We start from the raw sequence: 23900 nt of genomic DNA, 5'->3' as shown, positions 1-23900 counted from the left end.
TCCCAGTTTCTAAATCCAGCTCTTTACAAATGAGCACCCACACTCCTAGTTTTTAAGATGTGCAAATAAATGCAAATTTATACCGTTAGATAGAGGTGGGAGCGACTCCAGGGTCGGGTGAGGTAGGTGCAATGGCATGATGTAGATGTCAAGCAGGGGTTGGACAGAAACCAAAAAAAAGAAAAAAAAAAAAGAAAATCTAAGTAAAGAATCACGCGTGTGTTGTATAATGTTTGTTTTGTGTGTTAGAATAAATGCAGAGCCCGTGTAATACTCCCTCGACTGCTAAACACTTCTTTGCCTTGCAGTTTAGATTAAACCCATGAGGGGAGAGACGCATATTGTTATACTCTGCAGCTTCATTAAAGCAGGAAAATGAGAGCTGCGCTGAAATTTAAATGTATACTATTTTTGGTTTTGAGAGACCTGAATCGTTTTAGGCCGTCTCCTGGGTTGCTCCTTTGCCAAGAATGAGAAGAAGAAAAAAAAACATCCTCCAATCCTCCAAAACTCATAAATAAATAATGTACATATACGCTTAAATATATCCGTAAGGATAAAAAAAAAAGCATAATATTCCATTTGTACCTTCATACATTCTGGGTCATCTTCATGCTGTGGTTGTCTGTAAACAAAAGGAATTTCTTTAAAGCAAATATTACAAAAGGTGATAAAGGCTTTCAGAGCTAGAGGCTTTACATTTATTGACTCAGCAGTTTGGATGTTCACCAGACAAACATTTCCAACAACTGTTTGCCCTTTGATTGAGTTCCCAAAGCATTTCTATGCTGATTTTAAACTGGTCCTGAGTCTGAATTAGGAACAGGCCAATATGGGATTCTGATGGTGAGACTGACTTGAGCAAACCAGATGTTGCTGTGGAGCTCTATGCTCACAATAATCAGTGGAACAGGATCGTTCTTTATAGAGGAATATTGTAAAAAAGGACAAATTCCCTTACCAATAAAATTCTATTATAAACATTTGTGTCTATATATCTAAGTCTGCCAGAAAACTAACAAGCTCAGAAGCTAAATCCTCTTGACACGCTCTCAGTAGACAGCCGTGGGGCACAAATCCTACGGCCCCAACCTCTGATCGTCCAATCAAAATGCTGGAAATAAACACGTTACGTTTACGTTCTGTCAGATGAAGTGCGACTATCTGGGCAAGGCAGATTTATTTTTATAGCACATTGCAGTATAAGGACAATGCAAAGTGCTTTATATGATTAAAACATTGGAAAATAAAAACAGAATAAAAGCAGGTTAAAAAAAACTGTTGGAATAAAATGTGGGAAATTTTAAACAAAATACAACATAAGAAAATGGAAACTAAAAGCAAATATTAAGTGTTGGTCGTCCTTGATAGCACATGGAAGGATTGATGTGAATCTTTTCCGTTCAATAAATGAACAATATGAGTGAGCTTTTATTTATAGTTTTATGTTCGAAAGTGTAATTATTTTCAGCTTATATAAAACTGCATTTCTAGTGTGTCAGTTTATGCTAATTTATCTGTTTAATTTACTATTGATGAAAGTCAGGTTGTATGCATAACAAAAAAATGTGTTAGTGCTGATAGGTGTTGAGTTTTTGTGCCCCACCTACCTTATCATTGCCAGAATAATTAGGGTTATTTTCTGCTGCTCTAGTACTTGTAAAAAAAAAACAAAAAATAAAATAATAATTGGGTCTATATGGCTGCAATATCTGCTTTGGTAGAAAAACTTGTAGTGAGCAATTTGTTTTACCAACAGCATCTGTTGCAAGCAGCCCATCGCTAGCCAATCAGCATGTTTCATGTCATTCTTCATCCAATCAGATTAGTTCATGATTAAGTCATGTTATGTGTGAGTGAAAGCGCAAACGTCACTGCTGAGGAGGAGACAGACCACAACAAGAAGACAGGAGCGAATGGCGCAGCAGGAGAAAAATCTGTCATTTCTAACTCAAAATAATCTGTTGAAGTTTTCACTGGAGGGGGAAAAAAGCGTGGAAAGGGATTTGGACCAGACCGACCAGACATAAAAAAGCAGCAGCAGCATTTAATACACTTCAGGGTAAAAAAAAAGTGGGTGAAAATTGAAGATTAAAGAAACTAAAACACAAATAGAATATATATTGAAACATTTTTTTGTTTTTTTAGCTCTAGTGACCTTTGACAGGCTGACAGGAAATAGGGTCTAGAGAGGGAGGGGCTGACATACGAAACTGATTTTATATTTTATACTGTGATGCAACTAGAAAGTGGGGAATGAAAAATCTGAACGTATGAACAATTTATATTGCAAAAAAAGTTTAAAATTTGCTTTTTGTCGTTGTATAGGCGCCAAAACCTTCATTTGCCCTCTTGTTCTGTTCAACCCAAATAAAAAGACTTGCTATTTGTTTTGTTTTTCAAATGGGTTTTACTTATTAGTTTATTTCTTTTGTCCAATATTCAAGTTTTTGGGGGAGGAAACTAGAGGACAAGCAAAATTAATATAATAGAAAATGTAAACATTTGGATTACAAATGTGGTTCTGCTGGTCTGGTTGTTGAGAGTCAACAAGACAAAAATCTGCTTTTTATAGGTGGACTACAGGAGATTTTTATTTAACGTCTGGATTTGAGGAGTTTTGTAGCTTTGTGTTTCAAAAACAGCATAACTTTAAAAATAGTGATTTAGCCAGTAAATTACCAAATGTGCCCTTTAAATGTGATTTTTAGAGAAAGTTGTTCTTCAGCCATCATGCCTAGCTGACAGCTTGCAGCTTGTGGGTGAGGGAGGGAAAGTTCTGCTCTGCGCTTTAAGGAGAATAAAAATACTATAATATGTAGTCAGTGTTGTACCTTGTGCAGTATGGCCTGTTTGTACATTTATGACCACATCTTTACACCAGTTCTCCTGCTGTGCTGACTTGTCGATACGAAGCAATAGAAAACTTTTTTAGGGTGTCTCTGTGCGGATAACTGATCCCGCTGAGGGCTCGGCCACTCCCGGACTGAATGGTGCTCTGGGCCTGGAGCCAAACTATCCATAACAAAACACATTTCTGAACTCATATCAATTAAAAATAAATGAACAAATTAAATCCCAAAATAGAAGCAATAGAAAATGCGTTCAAGGTGCAGCTGGCAACCTTTTTATTAACCCTTGGTGCTAAACATTTTGGTATTTTCTATATGGAAATGTTATCATTTTGTGACCTTTATTGCAATAATAATAGAAGGGAAGTATTTTACATATAATAAGCTATGCTTATGGATATGAATATTTTACTGCATACAGTCTGGCCTTAACAAAAACCAATGGTGTTCTAAAAAATAAAAAGTATCCTAGATTGAAAAGGCTTAAAGTAGAGAAACCGTGGTGTCTACCAGTACACAACAACTGCATCTAATTTAAAAAAAACACATTTATTGACGCTCTCATGGAACCGACAGTGAAGAAAAACATTAAAAAACAGTTTAATTGAGTTAGTTTTTTATCATAGGACTATATTTGTCCGACCCTATGTACCACCACCCTGCCAGGATGGCGTTATAGCCCAAAATTATAAATACTGACTCCATGCCTGTCTAAATGCTTACATTAAGTCTCAAAATGTTAGCTAGTTGTTGTTTTGTTCCACTTTAGGTGCACTGAGAACACAGGGATGGGTATAGGTCTATATTTCCCCATGTATTATTAGATGCATTTGAAAAAAAAAAACAGTTTGGACTTACAGCCTGATTATTCAGCTGCTTTGCTCTGAAACAAAATCCCTTTTTTTGCCTTTACATATAAAAAATATATTGTTTTTGCATTTATATCTAAAGGCGGTACACAGTGGGTGCTGTAACCAAAGTCAGATGTTATGATTGTGAACAATCATTGTCAAATGAAGCTGATTTCGGTTTAAGAAGAGCTGAAATAATAAACGATGAAACCCCTTACTGAATAGAATAAAGCAGAGGGAGAAGAAGACATTGCTGAACCACGTTATGAACCATTTTCCAATCATGTTAGGACAATATAGACCATCTTAAAGTGCTATAACTCCAATCTTATAAAGGTTAGATGCATCACACCCCCCGTGCAGCGCTACTGTAAATGTCTGTCCTGAATTTTAAGCTCAGCATAGAACCATAAATGACTTTCCTGAATGATTAAAGTTAAGGGTAGTACTTTTCTGTCCTTTCCAATCTCATTTTCTGTTACTTCCACTCACTCATCGGGGAGAAAAGTGGCCGTGAAATGAAAATGTCAGTTGATGAAATCAGAGGAAAGATGTTTAAGTGCGGCGAAATGAGCTGTGATCTGGCACCGAGAGCGTCACCTGAACGGCACGGGGGCCGTGATGTTAATGTTTCTCGAATGTGGACCCACGCTGATGAAATACAGTATCAAGCAAAATCGCTCGCCGCCTCTCACTGTGGTCATGAATGCCATGTCTTTTTTTTTTTTTTTTTTTTCTCCTCCCCACAGGACACGGAGATCATCAACACGGCCATTCTGACCGGGCGCACCGTGGCCATTCCCGTCAAAATGGTCTCCATAGAGATGAACGGGGCAGTCACGGACGTCTCAGCCTTTGTGCAGTGCAAGTCGTCTAATGAAGACATTGTAAAGGTGCAGTAAACCACATTTCCTCGATGCCTGTGCCTGGGAGATGTAATTCGGCGGGCCAATGTAATCCCTTTAACCCTCCACAGAACCACAGTCACATCATCAGGAAAGCATAAAAAACACATTTAGAGCTGGCCGACATGTGGTTTTGATTTGATTCCTGCCTCCTGTCTTAGATGCAATCAAGGGAGGTAGATATGATTCTACATATAAATCGATAAGGTACAAAAAAAAAAAAAAAGAAAAATGCACAGTAAAAGCTCCATTAGGTGCTTTTAGAAGTGCCAAACCTGCAGCTCCGGAAGCAAAACACCTTGTCCTCGGTGCGATTCCCAGCAGGTTTTCTGATTCGGTTTGCTTCGACAGCAGCAGGAAAACATGACCTCGGCGTCCCAAAATGATACAAGAGTGCAGCGTCACATGTTTGCTGATTACATTAATTAAGTTTGGATCTCAACAACCTGTAGACCACATCAGACGCTGCGATGGCGACGCTGTTTCTGCACTCCAGTCAATTAAAGCCCTAATTGATAACAGTATAGGCTGATTGCGTAACCGTATGTGGGGGGGGGGGGCATTGATGACTCTCCGTGTTGTTTTGCACTGGTTAGATTACTGAAAGCGACGGTGTGGAGGCAGATGTGGTTTAGTGGAAAGTAAATGTTGAATAATGTATGTTAATGCATTCAAATATGCAGCGGTGCAAACAGCGCAGCTTGGGTCGGGTTCCATTTTCGGCTCTTTAAATTTCACCCTTTAAGACCTTTAGGCAACCTTTAAAAAAAAAAAATCTAAAACTGAAGCAGTCAAAAAAAACAAAACATTTTTGCATAACCTGAGGGGTTGTTTTTTTGGGGGGGGAAAAAAAAAATACTGACACAATTGGAACCGTTCACTTAATTCTTTATTTTTCAGCCTCCAATGCAGAAAGACAGAAAGATTAAATGAAATCTTTTCATCAAGACTTATTCAATCTGCTCTAATGCACCTCAGTTATTTTAAAGCCGTTGGCAGATGCCATGAAAGTTGCGTCAATGTAAAAACGAGCAAAAATTATCTAAATGGGGAAAAGGAAAAAGAAAGCACACCCCCTACGCCACCTGATATTTGAAGCTAAGCTCCAGCGTAATAAACCAAAACCATCAGGTTCCACTGTCATTATTTAATGAGCAAAAATTAAGTCAGAATGAACAAAGTAGTGTTAGGAAAAACTAAGTACACCCAAAAAAAAAAAACTAGAATGTATACAGGGTGTACTTTGTTTTTGGCTTTTAATTTCTTATTTGCTGTTGATAGGATTTTATTGGGGATGATGATGCAAACAGTGCAGGAGGTCACATGACACAAAGACAACAACTGCAGCTGCCTGTACAGTCTCTCTTCTACTGGAAATGTCAAATTTATGACATAAAATCATGTCTAGTTGAAAAAAAAAATTTATTTCAAGCAGAGCACGTGACATTGGGCTGAATTTTTTCAGAAACGGTGGAGTGTGAAAAATAATAATGGATTTGATGGACCAAAACAGTGATTTTTCTTTTTGTCAATTCTTTCTCTAAAATAATTGACAAAGTATTCATTCAAATGTTGAATTTTGTATTGGAAAAAAAGCAACAAATACATATAGGAAATGTTACTTCCTTTGAACAATCTGGAAAAAATTCTAAATCGGTATTTAATAATAGTAATAAAAAAGATATCAAATATAAAATCTGTCAGTCAGGTCAATGAAACCTGCACCTCCTGCATGAAAAATAGTTTTTATCCAGAGATGGGCGTGAATACAAAAACACCAGCGGCTATTTTTGGGACGAATATTATGTCCAGTATTAACTCTGGCTGTGAACTTTTTCTATCATCGTTCCTTGCTACTATTATTATTATCAGTATTATTATTATTATTATTATAAATATTATCTTATATAATTTATTGATCTTTATTATGCTACTTCTCATTCCTTCTCAACAGAGATGCATCTGTAATTTCATTATGTCATAAAATCGCAATAAAGGTATTCCATATTAAAAAACAAACATTTTGCTTCAATCTACAGTGAATCATGAAAAATAATAACTGTGACAACTGGTAATGAATAAGATGACATTTTAAACAAGCTGAAAGATGCATGTAATTAGATTTAGGTAAAATATATTGCATAAATATTGGGTTGTCCTAGAGGACACCAAGTTTAAATGTCACGTTGCTGTAAAAATATGTCGTGTTGCCATGTGCAGCAGATACCACAGAGTAGCAAAACTTTCACATCATTGGTTTCTGTTCTAAGAAACCCAACGTGTACCCACACAAACAAGCCGCCTAACTAATAATATAATTAGTATTATCATAATTCTTTACCATTTTGCTTGTTTTGGTAATCTGTCTGATCTTTTAGCAGCCGTGAGACAAAAAGGCGCAAAGCCATTGGATTCAGCTTCCTAAAGTGGCACAACCCTACTGTAAACCTTTCAAAATAAGAGCAAATCACAACATGGAATATGTCAAAATAGTTAGGACCTTTTTTTGACTCAATATATTGTTCAGATCTAACCTGCATTGAAACTAAATGGAAAGCTCAGTCAGTAAAAACCCAAAATGGACAAGATTTTTCTTTCCTTTATGAATTTAGTTGCTTGTTTTGATAGAGGGAGGTGCTGATACACATAACCAAATATTATCTGATGTCTTAATAATGGGACAAAATGGGCATGAAACTTCTGCCTGTAAAGCACTGATCTTTGAATTTGTCTCTAATTTTTGTAATTGTTTTTGTCTTTTCTTTTAAAGTAACACTAGAACTTTTACACAGTATGTGTATGGTGTTGATTTTGTTTTTGAAAGAAACCAAAGAGACAAAATCAAACCTCAGAAAGCAGATGGTCCATTTAGAGATGGAAAAAGTTCACGTTATACATTTTCTAATTCCGCCTTTGGACTAATTTGCTTGTTAAGACGCTCAATTTTGTTTTAGTTTGTGCTGTGAAATCTAATCATTTTAGAAAAGAAAACATAATGAAGCCCTCCAGCCCCAAATAAAACCCACATCCATGGAAGAATAAAGCAAAAAGGAGTCAAAACCATATTTTGTCCTCCGGAAAAAGATGTCTGAAAGATTGTTGCATGTCTATTTATGTGTGTTAGGGAAGCTGGTCGAGCTTTTAATGGATATTCTTCTTGCTGTTGCCAAAAGACGGCGCCTCAGCTTGCTCATTATGGTGGAAACACTATTTTTAATGTACGTCTCTGGATAACAACAGGCTTGAAGCATAATTGACAAAGTGGACTACGTCTGAAGGCTCTTAGCCACGGTGACTGTACTGATTCACAGGGCTTAGATTATTCTTGCTGCCTTTCTCCAAACACGCGCATCAGAGAGACTACGAGGATCCAGATTTAGTCTTTCTCACAGATCGTCTGCCTCGTGTTTTACAGTCAGAGACGCAGTGATAGCTGCAGCAAATATGACAAAAAAAAGTTGTTTTTACTTCAAGTTCTGCTTTTACCAGAGAGCCTGACAAGTTGTGAGAAAAATCCTTTTGAACCTGTTTGTGCTTTATCACGTCTCCAACTGCAGGATCTTATTTAAAGCTTCTGGGACAGTTTGAACACGGCAGCATATATATATATATATATATATATATATATATATATATATATATATATATATATATATATATATATATATTAGGGCTGGGCAACGATTAAAATATTTAATCGCGATTAATCGCATAATTTGCCTGATTAATCATGATTAATCGCATTGTATTTACAAACTCCAAGAATGAATTCAAAAGTAGTGTAAAGAGCACTTTTATTTTAATGTTCTGCTGCCATATGAACAAAAGTGTTGTAACATTTGTAGCACTTATCAGTAACACATTTAGTGTAAAGCTCAACTTAAACATGTAAAACAAAAAATAGCAATAATATTAAATTAAAGCTTATTGCCACTGACAGGGAATTCTCTTTATGGGGAAAAATCTACCAAAAACAGGCAATTTCTGAGGTAACCGCAGGGAGCAGGATTACCATTTTATGTTGAATACCAAAGTTTAACTTGGCAGTGGTTACAACTAACTTGTGTGTATGTATATATATATATATATATATATATATATATATATATATATATATATATATATATATATATATATATATATATATATGAATGAAATCTAAGCTGGCAGGAGGTCAGAATGTAATAAACTTTAAGTTCTCAGCCTCATTGCTGGCTTCCTCTGAGTGAAATCTTTAAATTTTAGCACGCTCAATTCTTCTATTTCAAGAATAATGAATCTGTTCTCAGTGATAATCACGTCGAGTCAGATTAATGAAATCTCTCTCCGTGGTCGAGCGGCTCCTGAAGGTCGGCTGTGGCACATTTTACAGGCTGAGGCCATGAGGCCGTTAGCTGTTTCTGAGCTCTTCTCTCCTCCACCATGTGTCCGGTATATTCTCCCTTATCTACTGGACCAACTTGTCTTTGCGACCTCAACAACATGTAGTACTGAGGTTTCTACCAGTTAATAACCTGGATGCTTGGGAGGGATCAGATTAAATTATGAATTAGAGACGTAGCAGGCTTTGGATCGATACGTCTACTTTACAGACTTGTTTTTGGGTTTTTTGAAGGCGGGGGTCCAGCGGCGCTGCATTGTGTTGTCAATAGAAGAGTGCAGGTGTTGCAGGGGGACGGCTGGCCTCAGCACGCCATTCATCATTTTTCATGATCCATTAAAGACAAGGCGGCGGGCCGTGTGATATTGAGTGGACTTGCTTCAGCGATCCTGCCATTGAACATTCATGGCTAATTTTAAAATGAGCCCTTCAAGCCCAGGAAATACATGAGTCATGACAGTTCAATAAAACGACCCTCTGAATGAAACAAAGGGGTTCTGGAGAGGATAAAGGAGCTTGGCACCGACACTTGAAAACACCCTCTGAGTACCCTGAACATATACTCTCATGGGTTCCCTTTAATTACCATCTCACTAAGTTTGTTAAAGGAAACCTGTAAATTGCCCTGTAAGCATCCCACAGGTACGCCGTAGTTAAGTATCCCAAACATATGGCCCATTAGTTCCCTAAAATTATCATGTAGCCACTCATGGGTACCTTTAAGTTTACTTTATGGTTGATCCACGTATGTTCCACGCAGAAATGAGACGTGCGAACACAAAGTCTGCAGCATTTACGCTACGTTTGGCTTTTCCGGCAAAGCAGCACTATTCTCCTATACTCTAGGGGGCAGCATTGCGCTCCTACGCCAATCCTACGACACCCACTGATCTCTATTTATTCACTGGAGTGCTGATTTGTCCGAAAAACTGAAGTCACTGGCCGCCATCTTGCTACTCCCTGCTCTCACAGAATCCCACAGGATTTGGTTGCAACAACAAGCAGTTTTCTGGCTGTGAAAACGTTTCACAGGTAATTTTATAGTCAGTGGATGTACTAACACTATCAACTACTAGGAAATTAGGTGCTGAAATATTTTACATGTTATTCATTTTATATATATATATATATATATAAATAAGTGTGTGTGTGTGTATGTAAATAAAATGCTAAATATTTCAGCACATGACTTTCTCAGTACTTGATAGTTTTAGAACATAACATAAAAGTATATGGCATTTGACATTTTAAAAGTTTTAAGCCCACCCTGAACATGAGAAAATCCTCGTTATTCGATGCTTTAGCGCACATATTCCCTAGTTACTGGGGGGAAATAGGGAGTACCAATATGGCGGCTGGTGGCTTCACAGCGACGTGTATTATATACGGCCAATACACACTCCAGTAAATATATAGATCTCAGTGACGACACCACACTACACGTAAAAGTAGAGAGCACAGTTTTTTTCCAACATTTAAGCCTCTGTTTTTCTGTAGGCATCTCATCGGATCTTAAATTTAGTGTATCTGTCCTTGATTTGAGCAGGTAAATAAGATAATCTACCAATGGAATAAAAATTTTGCACTTAAAAGAGGAACAATTCATCTCCATCGTCTTATTTCAAGTGCAAGATGTCTAATTATCTTATTTTAGGGGTAAAAATACTCAATCCATTGGCAGATAACATAATTTACAAAAACCCAAATTTTAAGAACATTTTACTTATTTTTAGGTCGGTTTTTGCAGTGTATACCCACTAAGTACCACACAGACTATAAGCCTAACATAAGAACTGGACTGCATTTTTTTCTCCTGTTGCACCAAAGCGAGCCCCAACCTCCTCGGATAAGGTCTGCATTTTGCTGTTTATCTCTCTTTTTGAGGACAGCGCAGCTGATCGGTGCACCCTGCGTCCGTTAAATCGCTCCCCTTAAAACTGTGTCACTTTAACAAGAACTATTCTCCTGCCATCAACGGCGAGTAAAAAAAAAAAAAAAAAAAAACCTTATATGGAGCCTCCTGTTCTCATTTGGATATTTGCCGACCCGCTGGCTGTTGTATTCTTCCGTTCCAACTCTTGAGAGTAAAAATAGGTGAGATGCTGTCATTTTTCTTTACTGTCGCTTTTACTTATTTAGTTCTTTCTTCTCTGGAAATAACTAAGCTGCAGTGTGCATGTAGAGCCTGTAGCAGATAAGCCAGTTCTCTGTGTCTGTGTGTGTTTGTGCACTGCTGCTGTACAAGGTGGAGCAAGCAGAGGGGGGGGGAGAAAAGAAGCGTTACAACGTTTCAGGGGGGCAGGGAGGATTTGCTGACCGCGGTGGACATCTCCCAACCATCCCCCCCCCCCCACTGATCACCGTCTCCTTTGGGGATGTGACTCACGTAAAGCCATCTGAAGCCAGAGATAAGGCCCTGTGTCTCCACATCACATCACATCACGCGCCCGTGGTCATCCCGCGTGCATGCCGTACCCTGCATGTTCCTCTTCTCCAAGTTAGTGTGACAAATCTACCTTTGGTAGCACCATGAATTTAACATGGATGGCAGTGCGAGAGCTCGTATTAAGGCCGCGTCCACATGAATGCAGATGTTTTAAATAATTTGCCTCGTCCATGGGCTCCAAAAGGCGCGGACAATTTCTCAAATCTACCTCTAGCCTTCTTTTCATACCTTATTTACACAGGTATTTATGATATAAAACTATCTGAGGGTATAATAAATGCAGAGGTATCCTCATGAAGTGAAAATTATTCCTTATTACACCAGAATAAAGACTAATTGTCATTCCGATCACCATCACCAATAAAACCAGCAACAGGCCAATGGAGGCTGCTTCATTTGGCTAACTGAGCTAAACGAACTCACTGACCGCCACGCTCCTCAAGCAAACACGCAATATTCATCACATGAAGAAGAAAAACAACAGCAAGGCACGGCTTCCTGCAGCGCCGACCATATGTCAGCTCTCCGTCTGTGCGGAATCGCATGCATTATCCCTAAATGATGACGGCATTTGTTAAAATGTCAGAGCAATTCATTCAGTTCGGCGTTTAATTTCAAAAGTCTGGGAGGACTCGTGTTGCACTGCAGCATGAGCCGGAGCCAGACAGCATGGCTGCGGTTTTCATGTGCGCCGAAATAATTTCACGTTTTTTTGTTTTTTTTTTCGTGAGTTTTTGGAGCCTGAGAGGAAGGGTTGAGGAAATCGTTTTTGCTCCTTTTGTTTGACAAACAAAGTGCAATCAGAGCAGAGCGTGCCGAACGCCGATGCAAAAGAAGGCATGAATTACACGGTGGTTTCGGACTGTTTTTAGTGTGCTACAGCAAGAAGTAGTTCATCTTGAAAACTATTCGGTGGTTGACTATTTCTTTTACAGAAATGTTTGGGCTGCACTGTAGCTACAGTGGTTAACACACAGTCTCCTCACAGCACCAAGGTCTGCAGGCGCGTTTCTGTATGGAGTTTGTTTTTTGTCCCTTTTGCACATTACACATACACACATTAGGACTCCACAGTTAATCGCATTTGCAGTATAATCACAATTTTAAAAGACGCAATTTCCAAACCTCAGATGTGTGAGATTTTTGGTTATGTAACATTTAATGGATCAGACGCCTCCTTTAGGTGTCGGTAATAATTTAAAGTGGGTTTGCGCCACATGGAAGGGAAGAGAGTTGCAGCAGTGAGATAATCTAATTCATTTTATTTTTTTAGAGTTTACATAATCCTACTTTTATACCACAAACTTTAAGGAATCTCAACATAGCATTAAGTACCGGTCAGTTTAGAACATAGATATGTTTGTTGGTTGCACTTTATGTCCAACAAGGATTGACGTCCAAATCGATTAAAAGCTGTTCTCTTACAAGCTACGTTCTTGAATAATATTCTGATTAATAAAAACAATTACATTTCTTGTTTTAATTAGTCCTTGTTTACAAACATCTTTATATACATCTTTTATATTTTCTTGCTTGCGGCTAACGTAGGGAAAAGTCTAAATTGAATTAAAATTATGGTTGAAATAAATCGCTATTTTGATTTTTGGAAAATCCTACAGCCCTAACATACGTGTATTTAATGTTGATCTGAAACTCTACATCGCTCTTGGAAGTTGAGCTCGTGTTGCTGTGTGTTGCAGTATATATAGCCTATATCTTGATCTTTCACCTTTCATTCTGCATCCTATTAAAGGTAAGGCAGCAAATGTTGGATAGAGGGGGGAAAGGCAAAAACAGCCCTGCACAGCATTACCCAGACAACGAGTAATAATAATAATAATAATAATAATAATAATAATAATAATAATAATAATAATAATAATAATATGGAGTACATGCAAACCACTGTATGTAGGGAAAATGGACAAACTTAACCGTCCAACTCCACACTGAAGCATGGTAGTGGCAGCATCATGCTGAGGGGGATGCCTTACTTAAGCAGGAGCAGAGAAGCTGATCAGAGTTGATGGATGTAAATACAGAACAATCCTGTTCTGAAGTAAACTTGCTGGATGCTGGAAAAGACTGATAACCCCAAACCTGCAGCCGAAGCTACACTGGATTAGCATGTTTACGTATTAGAAAGGACCGTGAAAAACTTAATTGCTCTGCACTTCAGCTGCTCCTTACCCAAAAAACAATAAAAAACTAAAATAATTCTCTTTTCATCTTTTAACTTCTTTTAAAAAAATTATTTTTACAGAATTTTCAGTGAATTTTTAACACAAGGTGATAGAAAAAAGATTAATGGCAGATTGTAAAAAAGAGTGGACTGAAAACTCACAATGACTAACTTCCTTTTGAAATTCAAGCCTACAGAATAACCTTTAAGGAATGCTGAATTAAAGCTAATAAATTGACTAAACTGTATTATTAATGTTAGCTTAACAATTAGGATGTTGTTGGGTTTTTTTTTGCTCCTCATTAAGAAGTCCAGTAAAGTATTTGTTTCTGACTCAGATGTAAACCCAAAAACAATAACAGATTGGTTAGCATTGCAGTTCACTGACCTCGCAACAGTAAAGTTATTTTTATTATTATCAATAATCCTTCATTCAAACTGAAGGATTTCCTCTGATTTTCTTTTGTTCTCATTGAGTCTTTTTGCTTTGAGCCTGAACCTAAGAGTCAGTGGATCCACGCTGGCAGAAACAAGCCCCACAATCACGTAGAAGGAAATTAACCTGATCAGAAAGTTACCTTTTGTATTTGATTTATTTTAATGATGTTGCTCATGTAAAATTGCAAAAAAAAATGTGGTTTGTACTGATGGTTAGCATGGATATTCTTAATTTCCTTATTAAAATAAATTCATAATCTTAATTATAATAATCTTAATCTTAATATTTTCTGCGAAAATAGACATTGGCAGGGATTTTCTGATGTTTTTAAATGTGTCACAAAAGCAACTTTAACAAAAAATGCATATATCTTCAAAATAACGAAAATGTTTGTCTGATTTAATTACATATTTGGTTAAATGGGTCTTTGTCTTGGCTGTGGGTGTGCATGTCTTGGCTTTGGACTGAGCTTGAGACTTGGATGGAAAGTTGTGACTTGTTTCCACCAAGCCTGAGCTGTTCTAACTCCACATTTATCTGCAATCCAGGGGACACAGTCTCTTAAAATTGTTGCTGTATCTTTGCACTTTCTATATTTTTGCTTATATTTAAACCCTTCCTAGCCTAAACATGCATTTATGAGAAAGACAGGTCTTATGAAACAGTCAGTCTTCTAACAAGGGAGTCTGTGGATGGACTCTTGAGGAGATTTTGACATAAATGATCATAGAACTGCACTGATGCACCGGGTTTGTGTGTTTGGGGGTTAAACAATGAACAATGAAAATCTCCTGAAATGTTGAATGTGGATCTGAAGAATCAAATGAAAAAAACATAATGAAGAGAGATAAAACTGAGATTTTAACTAGTTCTGTTTAATATCTTAATTGGCCTGCACCATTAAAACTGATGGAAAGGTTTAAAATCTCTGGCCAAATTGAAAACCTGTATTTCTTCAGAACTTTTCTTTATTCTTTTTTACTGAAAATATTCCTGTTTACTCCAAATAAATGGGTTTTAGTTTTGAAAATTCTAGAAAGATTGAAATTTGATTTCATAATTGAAGTCTAAATAAAGCATGTCTAGATTGTTGTCCATTCCCTAGAAGATAAAAAATACGAATTTCTCAAAAAGAAAGACCTCTTCATCTTAATTTAAATCATCACAACAGTTTCAGTGAGCATATCTTTAACGTAATATTGTAAAGGTCGTTCACCGAGAAAACAGCAGCACTTAAACTGGCTTTGTGTGAGCATCTCTTTGTTTCCTACAGACAAAAACAATTTCTGTTTGACTCATTTTCACTTGAGTTTAGTTCATTATTATAGCACCAATTCACAACATGTGTTGTCTTACGGCACTTTACAATAAAATGTCAATTAAATCAAATCGTACAGACAGATTCAGCAGCAATCCCTCATACCGAGCATGCATGTAGCGACAGTGGAGAGGAAAACACCCGTTTAACATGAAGAAACCTCCAGCAGAACAAGAACCAGTGGGTTTGAGAAGACGGAGCAGACACACAAAAAGAGCAGAGAAGCAGAACTTTCTATGAGAGGGGAAATAAAAATGTAATGGCAGTAGTAGCTCTGTCAGGGCCTTCCTCTGGGGGACAAAGCCAGCCAAGCAGATCAGCTCTAAACCACTTTCACGTCACACAGGACTAAAGTTGTCGTCTTTTAAAACTGGATTTAAATTGCTAATATCAGCTATATCATTGAACAGCTGCATAGCTGTTAGCCCTCCAATTCCCTGAGGGTGTATTCACTTCTCCATAAACTCTCTCTTATGTGAGATATTTCCACTACAGCCCAGAAAACTATTGCTGAACCTCACTTTAAGCAATCTTAACAGTCCCTTTAATGGCAGCATAGCAGCGTTTTACCTGTCCTTAGCTGCCGTTTCTGCAGAAAGTGGGTGAACTTGCCTTATCAGCGTCGCCGTATGAGTGCGTTCATTAGAGCAAAAAAAACCCTTAAAGGACAGAAGCTGCTGCCTTTATTTGGGGGAAATTAGCTTAATCGGTTAATGTCACGGAATAAATGTGTGAGACGCCCTTCGGTGGGTTCACCTTCACATTAACCCGGCCGGTCCTTGGCGCGGCGCTCCGGGACCCGCTGCGGATCCGAGGCAGAGCCCGGGCGATCCATCTCCGCCCAGGCAATCTGCCGGCGCCACGGAGGATGCCACGGAGCATTAGCGGCAGCGTGACGGCATGTGGCGGCTCGGAGTGTGAAAGCCCTCCTCAGCGAGCCCCCGCAGGACCACTGATACCCAGAGCCGCTAACAGCTTTTGACTCGCAATTAGCCGGCCAAGTTTATCAGCGGCTGGAGCTGCAGGGCTGCTGGTGCTTTTCGGGAATGTGTTTGTGCGACTGTTTTTTTTTGTGTTTTTTGGCGTGTCGGCGGGGAGACGCCAGGCTCACGCTGTCAGCAGGCTCTGCTGTGATTAATCATGGCTGGCTGGGGGTCATTGTGTTGAGTTTTTTCATCTCATAGCTCAGATCGTATAGATCAGTTGTTCTCATAGTTTTAATAACAAACGCCACCTCCGAGAATGCTGCAGCTTTCAGTTCCCTCCATAAAAAAAAGAGAAATTTGACATGTTTGGGTCTTTTTTTAAATAATTTGCCCTGAATTTTTGGTTGCAGAATGTTTAGTTTATCCGTTTAATTTTTAATCAGAGGTAAGAACAGCCCTCCAAGTACCGTAAGCCCTGCTGAAAGTCGCGTTACACAGTTTCATCGCCACCACTAGCATCTCTTTAATTCTTTCCCACATATTCTGCGCCCACGCTAAAGTGTCCATACTTCTGCACATTTTGTCACGTTGAAACCACGAATGTGAGTTTATGTGACGGACCAGGGGCAGCCAGCCAGAATCAAGTCCAGCAGCGCCACAAAAAGCTGCACAGCAAAAAAACTCAACTGCTTCATAAATATTAACCTAAACCGTTTTTAACACACTGCAAAAAGGGAACTAAAAGTAAGTAAAATCTTCTTAAAATGTGTAACTTTTTCTTTGATTTGAGCAGCTAAATAAGATTATTTGCCAATGGAATGAGAATTTCTAACCCTAAAATAAGATAATTAGCTAAACTGCACTTGAAATAAGATGATAGAGATGAATTGTTTTTATTTTGGGAACAAAAATCTTATTCCATTGGCAAATAGTCTGATTTACCAGCTCAAATCAAAGAAAAATACACTAATTTCAAGAGGATTTTACCTACTTTTAGTTCCCTTTTTGCAGTGCAGTCCTAAACTGATTACTTAACAATAAATCAAAACAGCCAAAGCCACAAAATGTCCTCGGGGTAACGTAGGTCCCTTTCAATCTGAATACCTGCTGTAAAAGGAATGTAATTAAGTACAAAACTTTCATTTATTGATGATACAGCTCCCTTTCATCCTCTGGACCAGGAAACTCTCTGAGTTTATCTGCTTAGCTGTGTTTCTTGTCTAGACACAACCGCCCATGGAGTTAGTACGCCATTACCCTCTCTAACATAGAAAGTACTCCTGGGTCAATGTGAGCTTCTGTGCTTTCTGTGTCTCTGCTCTGTCTTCTCTAACATAGAAAGTACTCCTGGGTCAATGTGAGCTTCTGAGCTTTCTGTGTCTCTGCTCTGTCTTCTCCAAGCCCCAGTGGGTGGAGGCAGATGAGCGTTCACACTGAGCCTGGTTCTGGTTCTGCTGGAGGTTCTCCTCCCTGTTAATGGGGAGTTTTCCTCTCCACTGTCGCTTCATGCATGCTCAGTATGAGGGATTGCTGCAAAGCTAGCAATTCAACGCAGGCAACTGTCCGCTCTCTCAGGAGGCGTGAACGCTGCAAGTCAACAACTCGATGTACCTGCCGGGTTCCCTTGGTTATAAAACTTTTATCCAGTCTGGATGATTTGATTGAAATGGCTTTGTAAAACAGCTTTGAGATGACGTGTTACAAATTGTCGTTATATGAATACATTTTTATTTAATGTATTTTTTTTTTCTTCAAGCATATCCTGGCTCCCATTAAGAGGGATAAGCACCACTCCAGGCTTACCGTGACCTTAATGGTGACTCAATCTGGCAAAATTAGTTTTAAAGTGGATGGGAAGATCTCAGTAGAAAGGAGTCTTTCTCTCTCGGTGTGCCAGGGGACATAAAGGGGGGGTCGTAGGGAAATAAAAGTAAGTAAAAGTTTCTTGAAATTAGTGTATTTTTCCTTGATTTGAGCAGCTAAATAAGACTATTTGCCAATGGAATAAGATTTTTACACTAAAAATAGGAACAATTCATCTCCATCATCTTATTTCAAGTGTAGTTTATCTAATTATTATTAGTATTTTTACCCCTAGAATAAGATGATTAGATATCCTACTCTTGAAATAAGATGATGTAGATGAATTGTTCTTATTTTAAGTGCAAAAATGTTATTCCATTGGCAAATAGTCTTATTTAGCTGCTCAAATCAAGGAAAATACACTCATTTCAAGAGGATTTTACTTACTTTTAGTTCCCTTTTTGCAGTAGTGGATCAGTCGAAGTAACAAAGACAGTTGAATGACAGATGGGCGTATACACTGCAAAAACAGACCTAGAAATAAGTAAAATATTCTTTAAAATGAGTGTATTTGTCCTTGATTTGAGCAGGTAAATAAGATGATTTGCCAATGGAATAAGATGTTTGCTCTTAAAATAGGAACAATTCATCTTCATCACCTTATTTCAAGTGCAGGATGTCTAATTATCTTATTTTAGGGGTCAAAATACTCATTCCATTGGCAGATAATATTATTTACCTGCTCAAATCAAGGATAAATACACTAACTTTAAGAACATTTTACTTATTTTTAGATCCGTTTTTGCAGTGTAGGGTAAAATAACCAACAAGCTTCAGCTAAAATGAGAACCTTGATAAGATCAGTTGTTTCGCTGACAGACTCTGAAGTTTTGATTTTTGATGACCGCTGAGATCGGTTTGTTTATGGATAGTAAAGTCATGACACCTGTAATATAATAACAAGCCCACAAAATAACAAAACCAAACGTTGAATTTAAAATCCGCTGAACCAGAGAGGCACCCCGTCATCTCTACAAGGCCTTCCACTTCCACTCGGGTGTCTGCATGCGGGGAATTATATTACCCAGACCTCTTCCCCGCCATGATGAATCCCCAGCCCTGAGAAGACCGGCCGGGCCGACCTCCATTCGCCGCAAATTAGATCCTCTGATTACAATGCCAGCCACCTCCCAACATCTGATAAATCTTTAGCGGGAGCCCAGAAGCAAAGCCCTCCAGTTCCACCGCGGTTAATAATTTAGTGTTATAATTCAAATGAAGCTGTGGAGGGTTTTTGAACTGATAGGAGGGGGAAAAAAAAAAAAAAAAGTTGATATATTGAATTCATGCTCTCTGTGCCACGAATGGTATGCCATTACAGGAAGGTCTGGTGAAAGGTGAAACGTGTGAATATGTTTATTTATGAGCAAGTCTGAGCAAAGTTCATGTTAAATGTCAGGAGAGTGACATGTTTGCCTAAGAGCTTCACTCGGCATATTACGTGTAATTGTTCATAGATGATTACGACGACATGGCGCTGGTGTCGGGGACTTGGTGTAAATGCCTAATTTGCTCTGCACAAGCTTAACAAACACTGGGGTTACTTAGAAGCACAAACGTGACTGCGTAAAGGATGGAAATGAGATTAGAGAGGAGCCCGCGGCCCGTGAGCATTTTTTCTTTTTTTTTTTGTTTTGTTTGCAGCAGTTGTTCTCGGCTTTGTTCTGCCGGGGCTGGAAAAGCCTCCGGGCTTTCGCTGTGACCCAACACAGCAGCTGATTTCCACTCATTCGTTCCAGATTTCCTCTCAAGGTTGGCCAAATCCTCTGGTGCCGTGTTGGTCGGAATATAAAACTGGCAAAGAGTGGAGCCGCGGCTAAAAGACGAGCTGTGCTGAGCTCTTTTTAAATGGACAGAGGCGGTTTGAGCAGATTAGGCCAAATAGACTTTATGATCCGTAAATCTTAGCGTCGTGTCTGTGCCCTCTTTGGTCTTAATATGTAAAATAAGTCCAGTGTTGATTTTTTTTCTTTAATGATCTGCAAGGTGCAGCTTAGATAATCTGAGTATAATATCATTTAATCGATTTTAATAAATTAATAGAAAACACAAAATTAGTTGCATGCTCAGTATAATATCACAAGAATTTGCATATTTTCATGATCATGGCTTATAACTAAAGAAAACCCCCAAATGCAATTACAAAATTTTAATAATATTTAAGACCAATATGTGTTTTAAACTGACAAATGTTATGTTATTTACGTGGTATGACGCAACCATGGAGAAGACTGCTGATTTGACAGTTGCACTGCAAAAACAGAACAAAAAATAAGTAAAATCTTCTTAAAATTAGTGTCTAAAATTTGTCCTTGATTTGAGCAGGTAAATAAGATGATCTGCCAATGGAGAGAGTATTTTTTACCCCTAAAATAAGATAATTAGATATAATGCACTTGAAATAAGTTGATGGAGATGAGTTCTTCCTATTTTAAGTGCAAAAATCTTATTCCATTTGCAGATTATCTTATTTACCTGCTCAAATAAAGTACAAATACACTCATTTCAAGAAGATTTTAACTTATTTTAGTTCTGTTTTTTCAGTGTGTCCAGCAAGTTTATTATCATTATTATTCTTGTTAATATTATTATTATTATTATTATTATTATTACTATTATTTAAAAAGCTGACACACCCCTCAGACATTAAACCACACAAATTGATCGCTAAAGAAGCTAATAGTTGCTCACATTATTCTCTATACAAGCATATGAATAGAAAATCTGAGGTAAAACTGAAAAGCGCGTTCATACAGGATGTCATAGATTTTGATCAGTGAGTGAATGCGTAACAGTGATCATGCATAAAGACAGAATCACCTCAAGAAACATCTGGTCCACCAGCACAGGTGTCTGATGCAGATGGAAGATTTTAGTTTTTAATTAGGGCAAAATTATGACAGAAAAGTTAAAATCCTTCAATTGAAAATGTTAAGTTCAACACAAAGTATTAATCTTTTAATAAACACACTTTTGACATTCTCTTTAATTTCATAGTAACATCTATCCAATGACATTTAATTACGCAAATGCAGACTTTGGTGCATTGAAATCTGCTTTGAATTCAGTTATTAAAACTGGCTAATTACAGCAAGTGACTCAAATAATGTTCTTATATTGCTAAACCAAAAAGAGTAAAGTTTATTATTGTTTAAGAGTCGAATTAAATTATTCAAAATAATTTGCAAACTGGACGACCCTCTTTTAATACGACAAATGAGCAAAACCATTTTTTAAATTTTGGATCTACAATGATTTTTCATTTCCTACAAAAAAAAAGACTAATCTATTTATTCGAAATAATCATATATTGTAGAGTATGTAAAAAAATAACTATAATAATAATTTTTTTGGCCCTCGAGTTCCTTTGGCTTGACAATTGTGGCCTCTGTAACGAAAAGTTTTGACACTCCTGACCTACATGATCCCCTGCAGCTCATGGCTTCGGTCCTTTATGCAGACGTCGCCACAGCAAGTCAGTGAAACCTGCAAACAGAGAACAGACAACAAACTTCCTGTGTGCATGCTATGTAATTATGCACCAGGGTTATACGATTCCTAGTTCTACCAATTCAGACTTGTTCACCATAATTACATTACTTAATGCTGCAACTTGTTTAAGAAACTAATAGCTTTTTTTCTATTGTTCTTTGTTAAAAGGGCTGTACTGTTTCTCCCTTCAGTGCTTGGTTGAATTCATCGATGCAGGGCGGCACAGAGGCGATCAGACTGTGGTTCTGCTGAGGTTTTAAAGGAATAATTTTATATATAATATCCTTTCCTGGTATCTTTAGCTTACAGGATGGTGGGTCTGGTTGCCTTTTAGCGTTAAAGGCAAATTTGCTCATGTCTCAACCTCGGTCCTCAGGATCCACTGTCCTGCATGTTTTAGGGGTTCTGCCACACAGCTGACTTAAATGAATGAGTGATTAACAGGCTTCTGAAGCAGTTGATGGTGTAGTCAGGAGGTAATGCGCTCATTTGAACCCAGACGCATCTAAAACATGAAGGATTGTGGGAACCTGAGGACTATAGTTCCTCCTGCAAGTTCTGGGTCCTTCCCGGGGTCTCCTCCCACTGGGATGCACCCAGGAAACCACCCAAAGGGAGGCAACCAGGGGGCATCCTGATCAGATCTCTAAACCACCTTATATAAAATGTATATATTAAAATAAAATGTTTTTTTATGAGTCTTTATGTAATCTTTCTAATCTGAGATAATAAATTCTGGGGTTTATTTTAGCTGAAACCCCAGAAGTAAGCGTCTAAGGTATGACTATACTAACTCTGTGTGTACACTGCAAAAACGGAACTAAAAATAAGTAACATTTTCGTGAAATCAGTGTATTTGTCCTTGATTTGAGCAGGTAGATAAGACTTCTCCACTTAAAATAGGAACAATTCATCTCCATCATCTTATTTCAATTGCAGGATGTTTAATTATCTTATTTTAGGGGCAAAGATACTCATTCCATTGGCAGATAATCTTATTTACTGGCTCAAATCGAGGACAAAATTAATTAATTAAATAACTTTGAGAATATTTTACTTGTTTTTAGATCCGTTTTTGCAGTGTAAATAATCAACATAATGAACAGTTCACCTCGTGACAATGGTCCAATTTACTGACTAATCTGTACAGGAATAATCCAAAAAAGTTTAAAAATAAAACAATAGAACTTCTTTTCTGAAGCTGAAGACGTTTGGCTTCTTCAGCTCCAGAGTAGAAGTGCAGTTGTTTTATTTTTAACCTTTTTTTTTTTTTTTTTTGGATTGATCATGACTGAGAATCTTCACCAACATACGTGCAGGAATAGAAAGCAAAAAGAAGTAGAATCTTCTCACCTCCGCGGTGAATTTTATTGCTTTCATCTGAACCAAATACACGTTCTGCTTCTGCTGGAACCTTGAAATGTTCTGCCGTGATTTGTGGCGGGGGTCTCCGGGACCCACGCTGCGCCGTACATCATTGCAAATCTTTGAGATGCTCCCCCCGCGGGCCGACGTGACCATTACCATATAGATGGCCTCTGACGGCTGACCGTGATCTCTTCCAGGTCTCCATGAACTGCGACTACGTGTTCGTCAACGGCAAGGAGACCCGCGGCTCCATGAACGCCAGGGTCATCTTCAGCTACGAGCACCTGAGTGCGCCGCTGGAGCTCACCGTCTGGGTGCCCAAGCTTCCCCTGCAGGTGGAGCTCACCGACAGCACTCTGAGCTTCATCAAAGGGTGGAGGGTGCCCATTCTACCTGACAGGAGGTGAGGCCACAAAAACACCCACAGGGGACACTTTTCTGCCTCCTGAATGCTTTAGTTCAACCTTAGCCCCTTCTTTGTGTAACACACTGCAAAAACAGATCTAGAAATAAGTAAAATGTTCTTAAAGTTAGTGTATTTGTCCTTGATTTGAGCAGGTGAATAAGATTATTTGCCAATGGAACGAGTATTTTGACCCCTGATATAAGATAATTAGACATTCAGCACTTGAAATAAGATGATGGAGATGAGTTGTTCCCCTTTTAAGGTCAACAATCTTGTTCCATTGGCAAACCATCTTATTTACCTGCTCAAATTAAGGACAAATACACTCATTTTAAGAACATTTTACTTATTTTAAGTTCTGTTTTTGCAGTGCAACATTCTGAACAATACTCTAAAATGGGATTCAGGACACAAAACTTACCTTGGTTCAAGCTTATTCTTCAAAAGAAATGTTGATTTTTATGCTGTTGG

The 23900-nt window shown here is 38.1% G+C and overlaps 1 protein-coding gene across 3 annotated transcripts in view; it reads left to right on the top strand.

The window, feature by feature from the left end:
• Positions 1-23900, top strand: part of tmem132e (transmembrane protein 132E) — a 622280-nt gene that overhangs the window by 543080 nt on the left and 55300 nt on the right. For all 3 annotated transcript variants that reach the window (XM_012868888.3, XM_036142774.1, XM_012868887.3), the window contains exons 5-6: positions 4453-4596; positions 23221-23426. In XM_012868888.3, coding sequence (XP_012724342.2) covers positions 4453-4596; positions 23221-23426 — 350 coding nt within the window. The remainder of the gene's footprint in view (positions 1-4452; positions 4597-23220; positions 23427-23900) is intronic.

The sequence above is a fragment of the Fundulus heteroclitus genome, chromosome 11 (assembly GCF_011125445.2).
Source record: "Fundulus heteroclitus isolate FHET01 chromosome 11, MU-UCD_Fhet_4.1, whole genome shotgun sequence".
NCBI lineage: Eukaryota > Metazoa > Chordata > Actinopteri > Cyprinodontiformes > Fundulidae > Fundulus > Fundulus heteroclitus.
The sequence above is the reverse complement of the archived record's forward strand: the minus strand, read 5'-3'. Positions and strand labels throughout refer to the sequence as shown.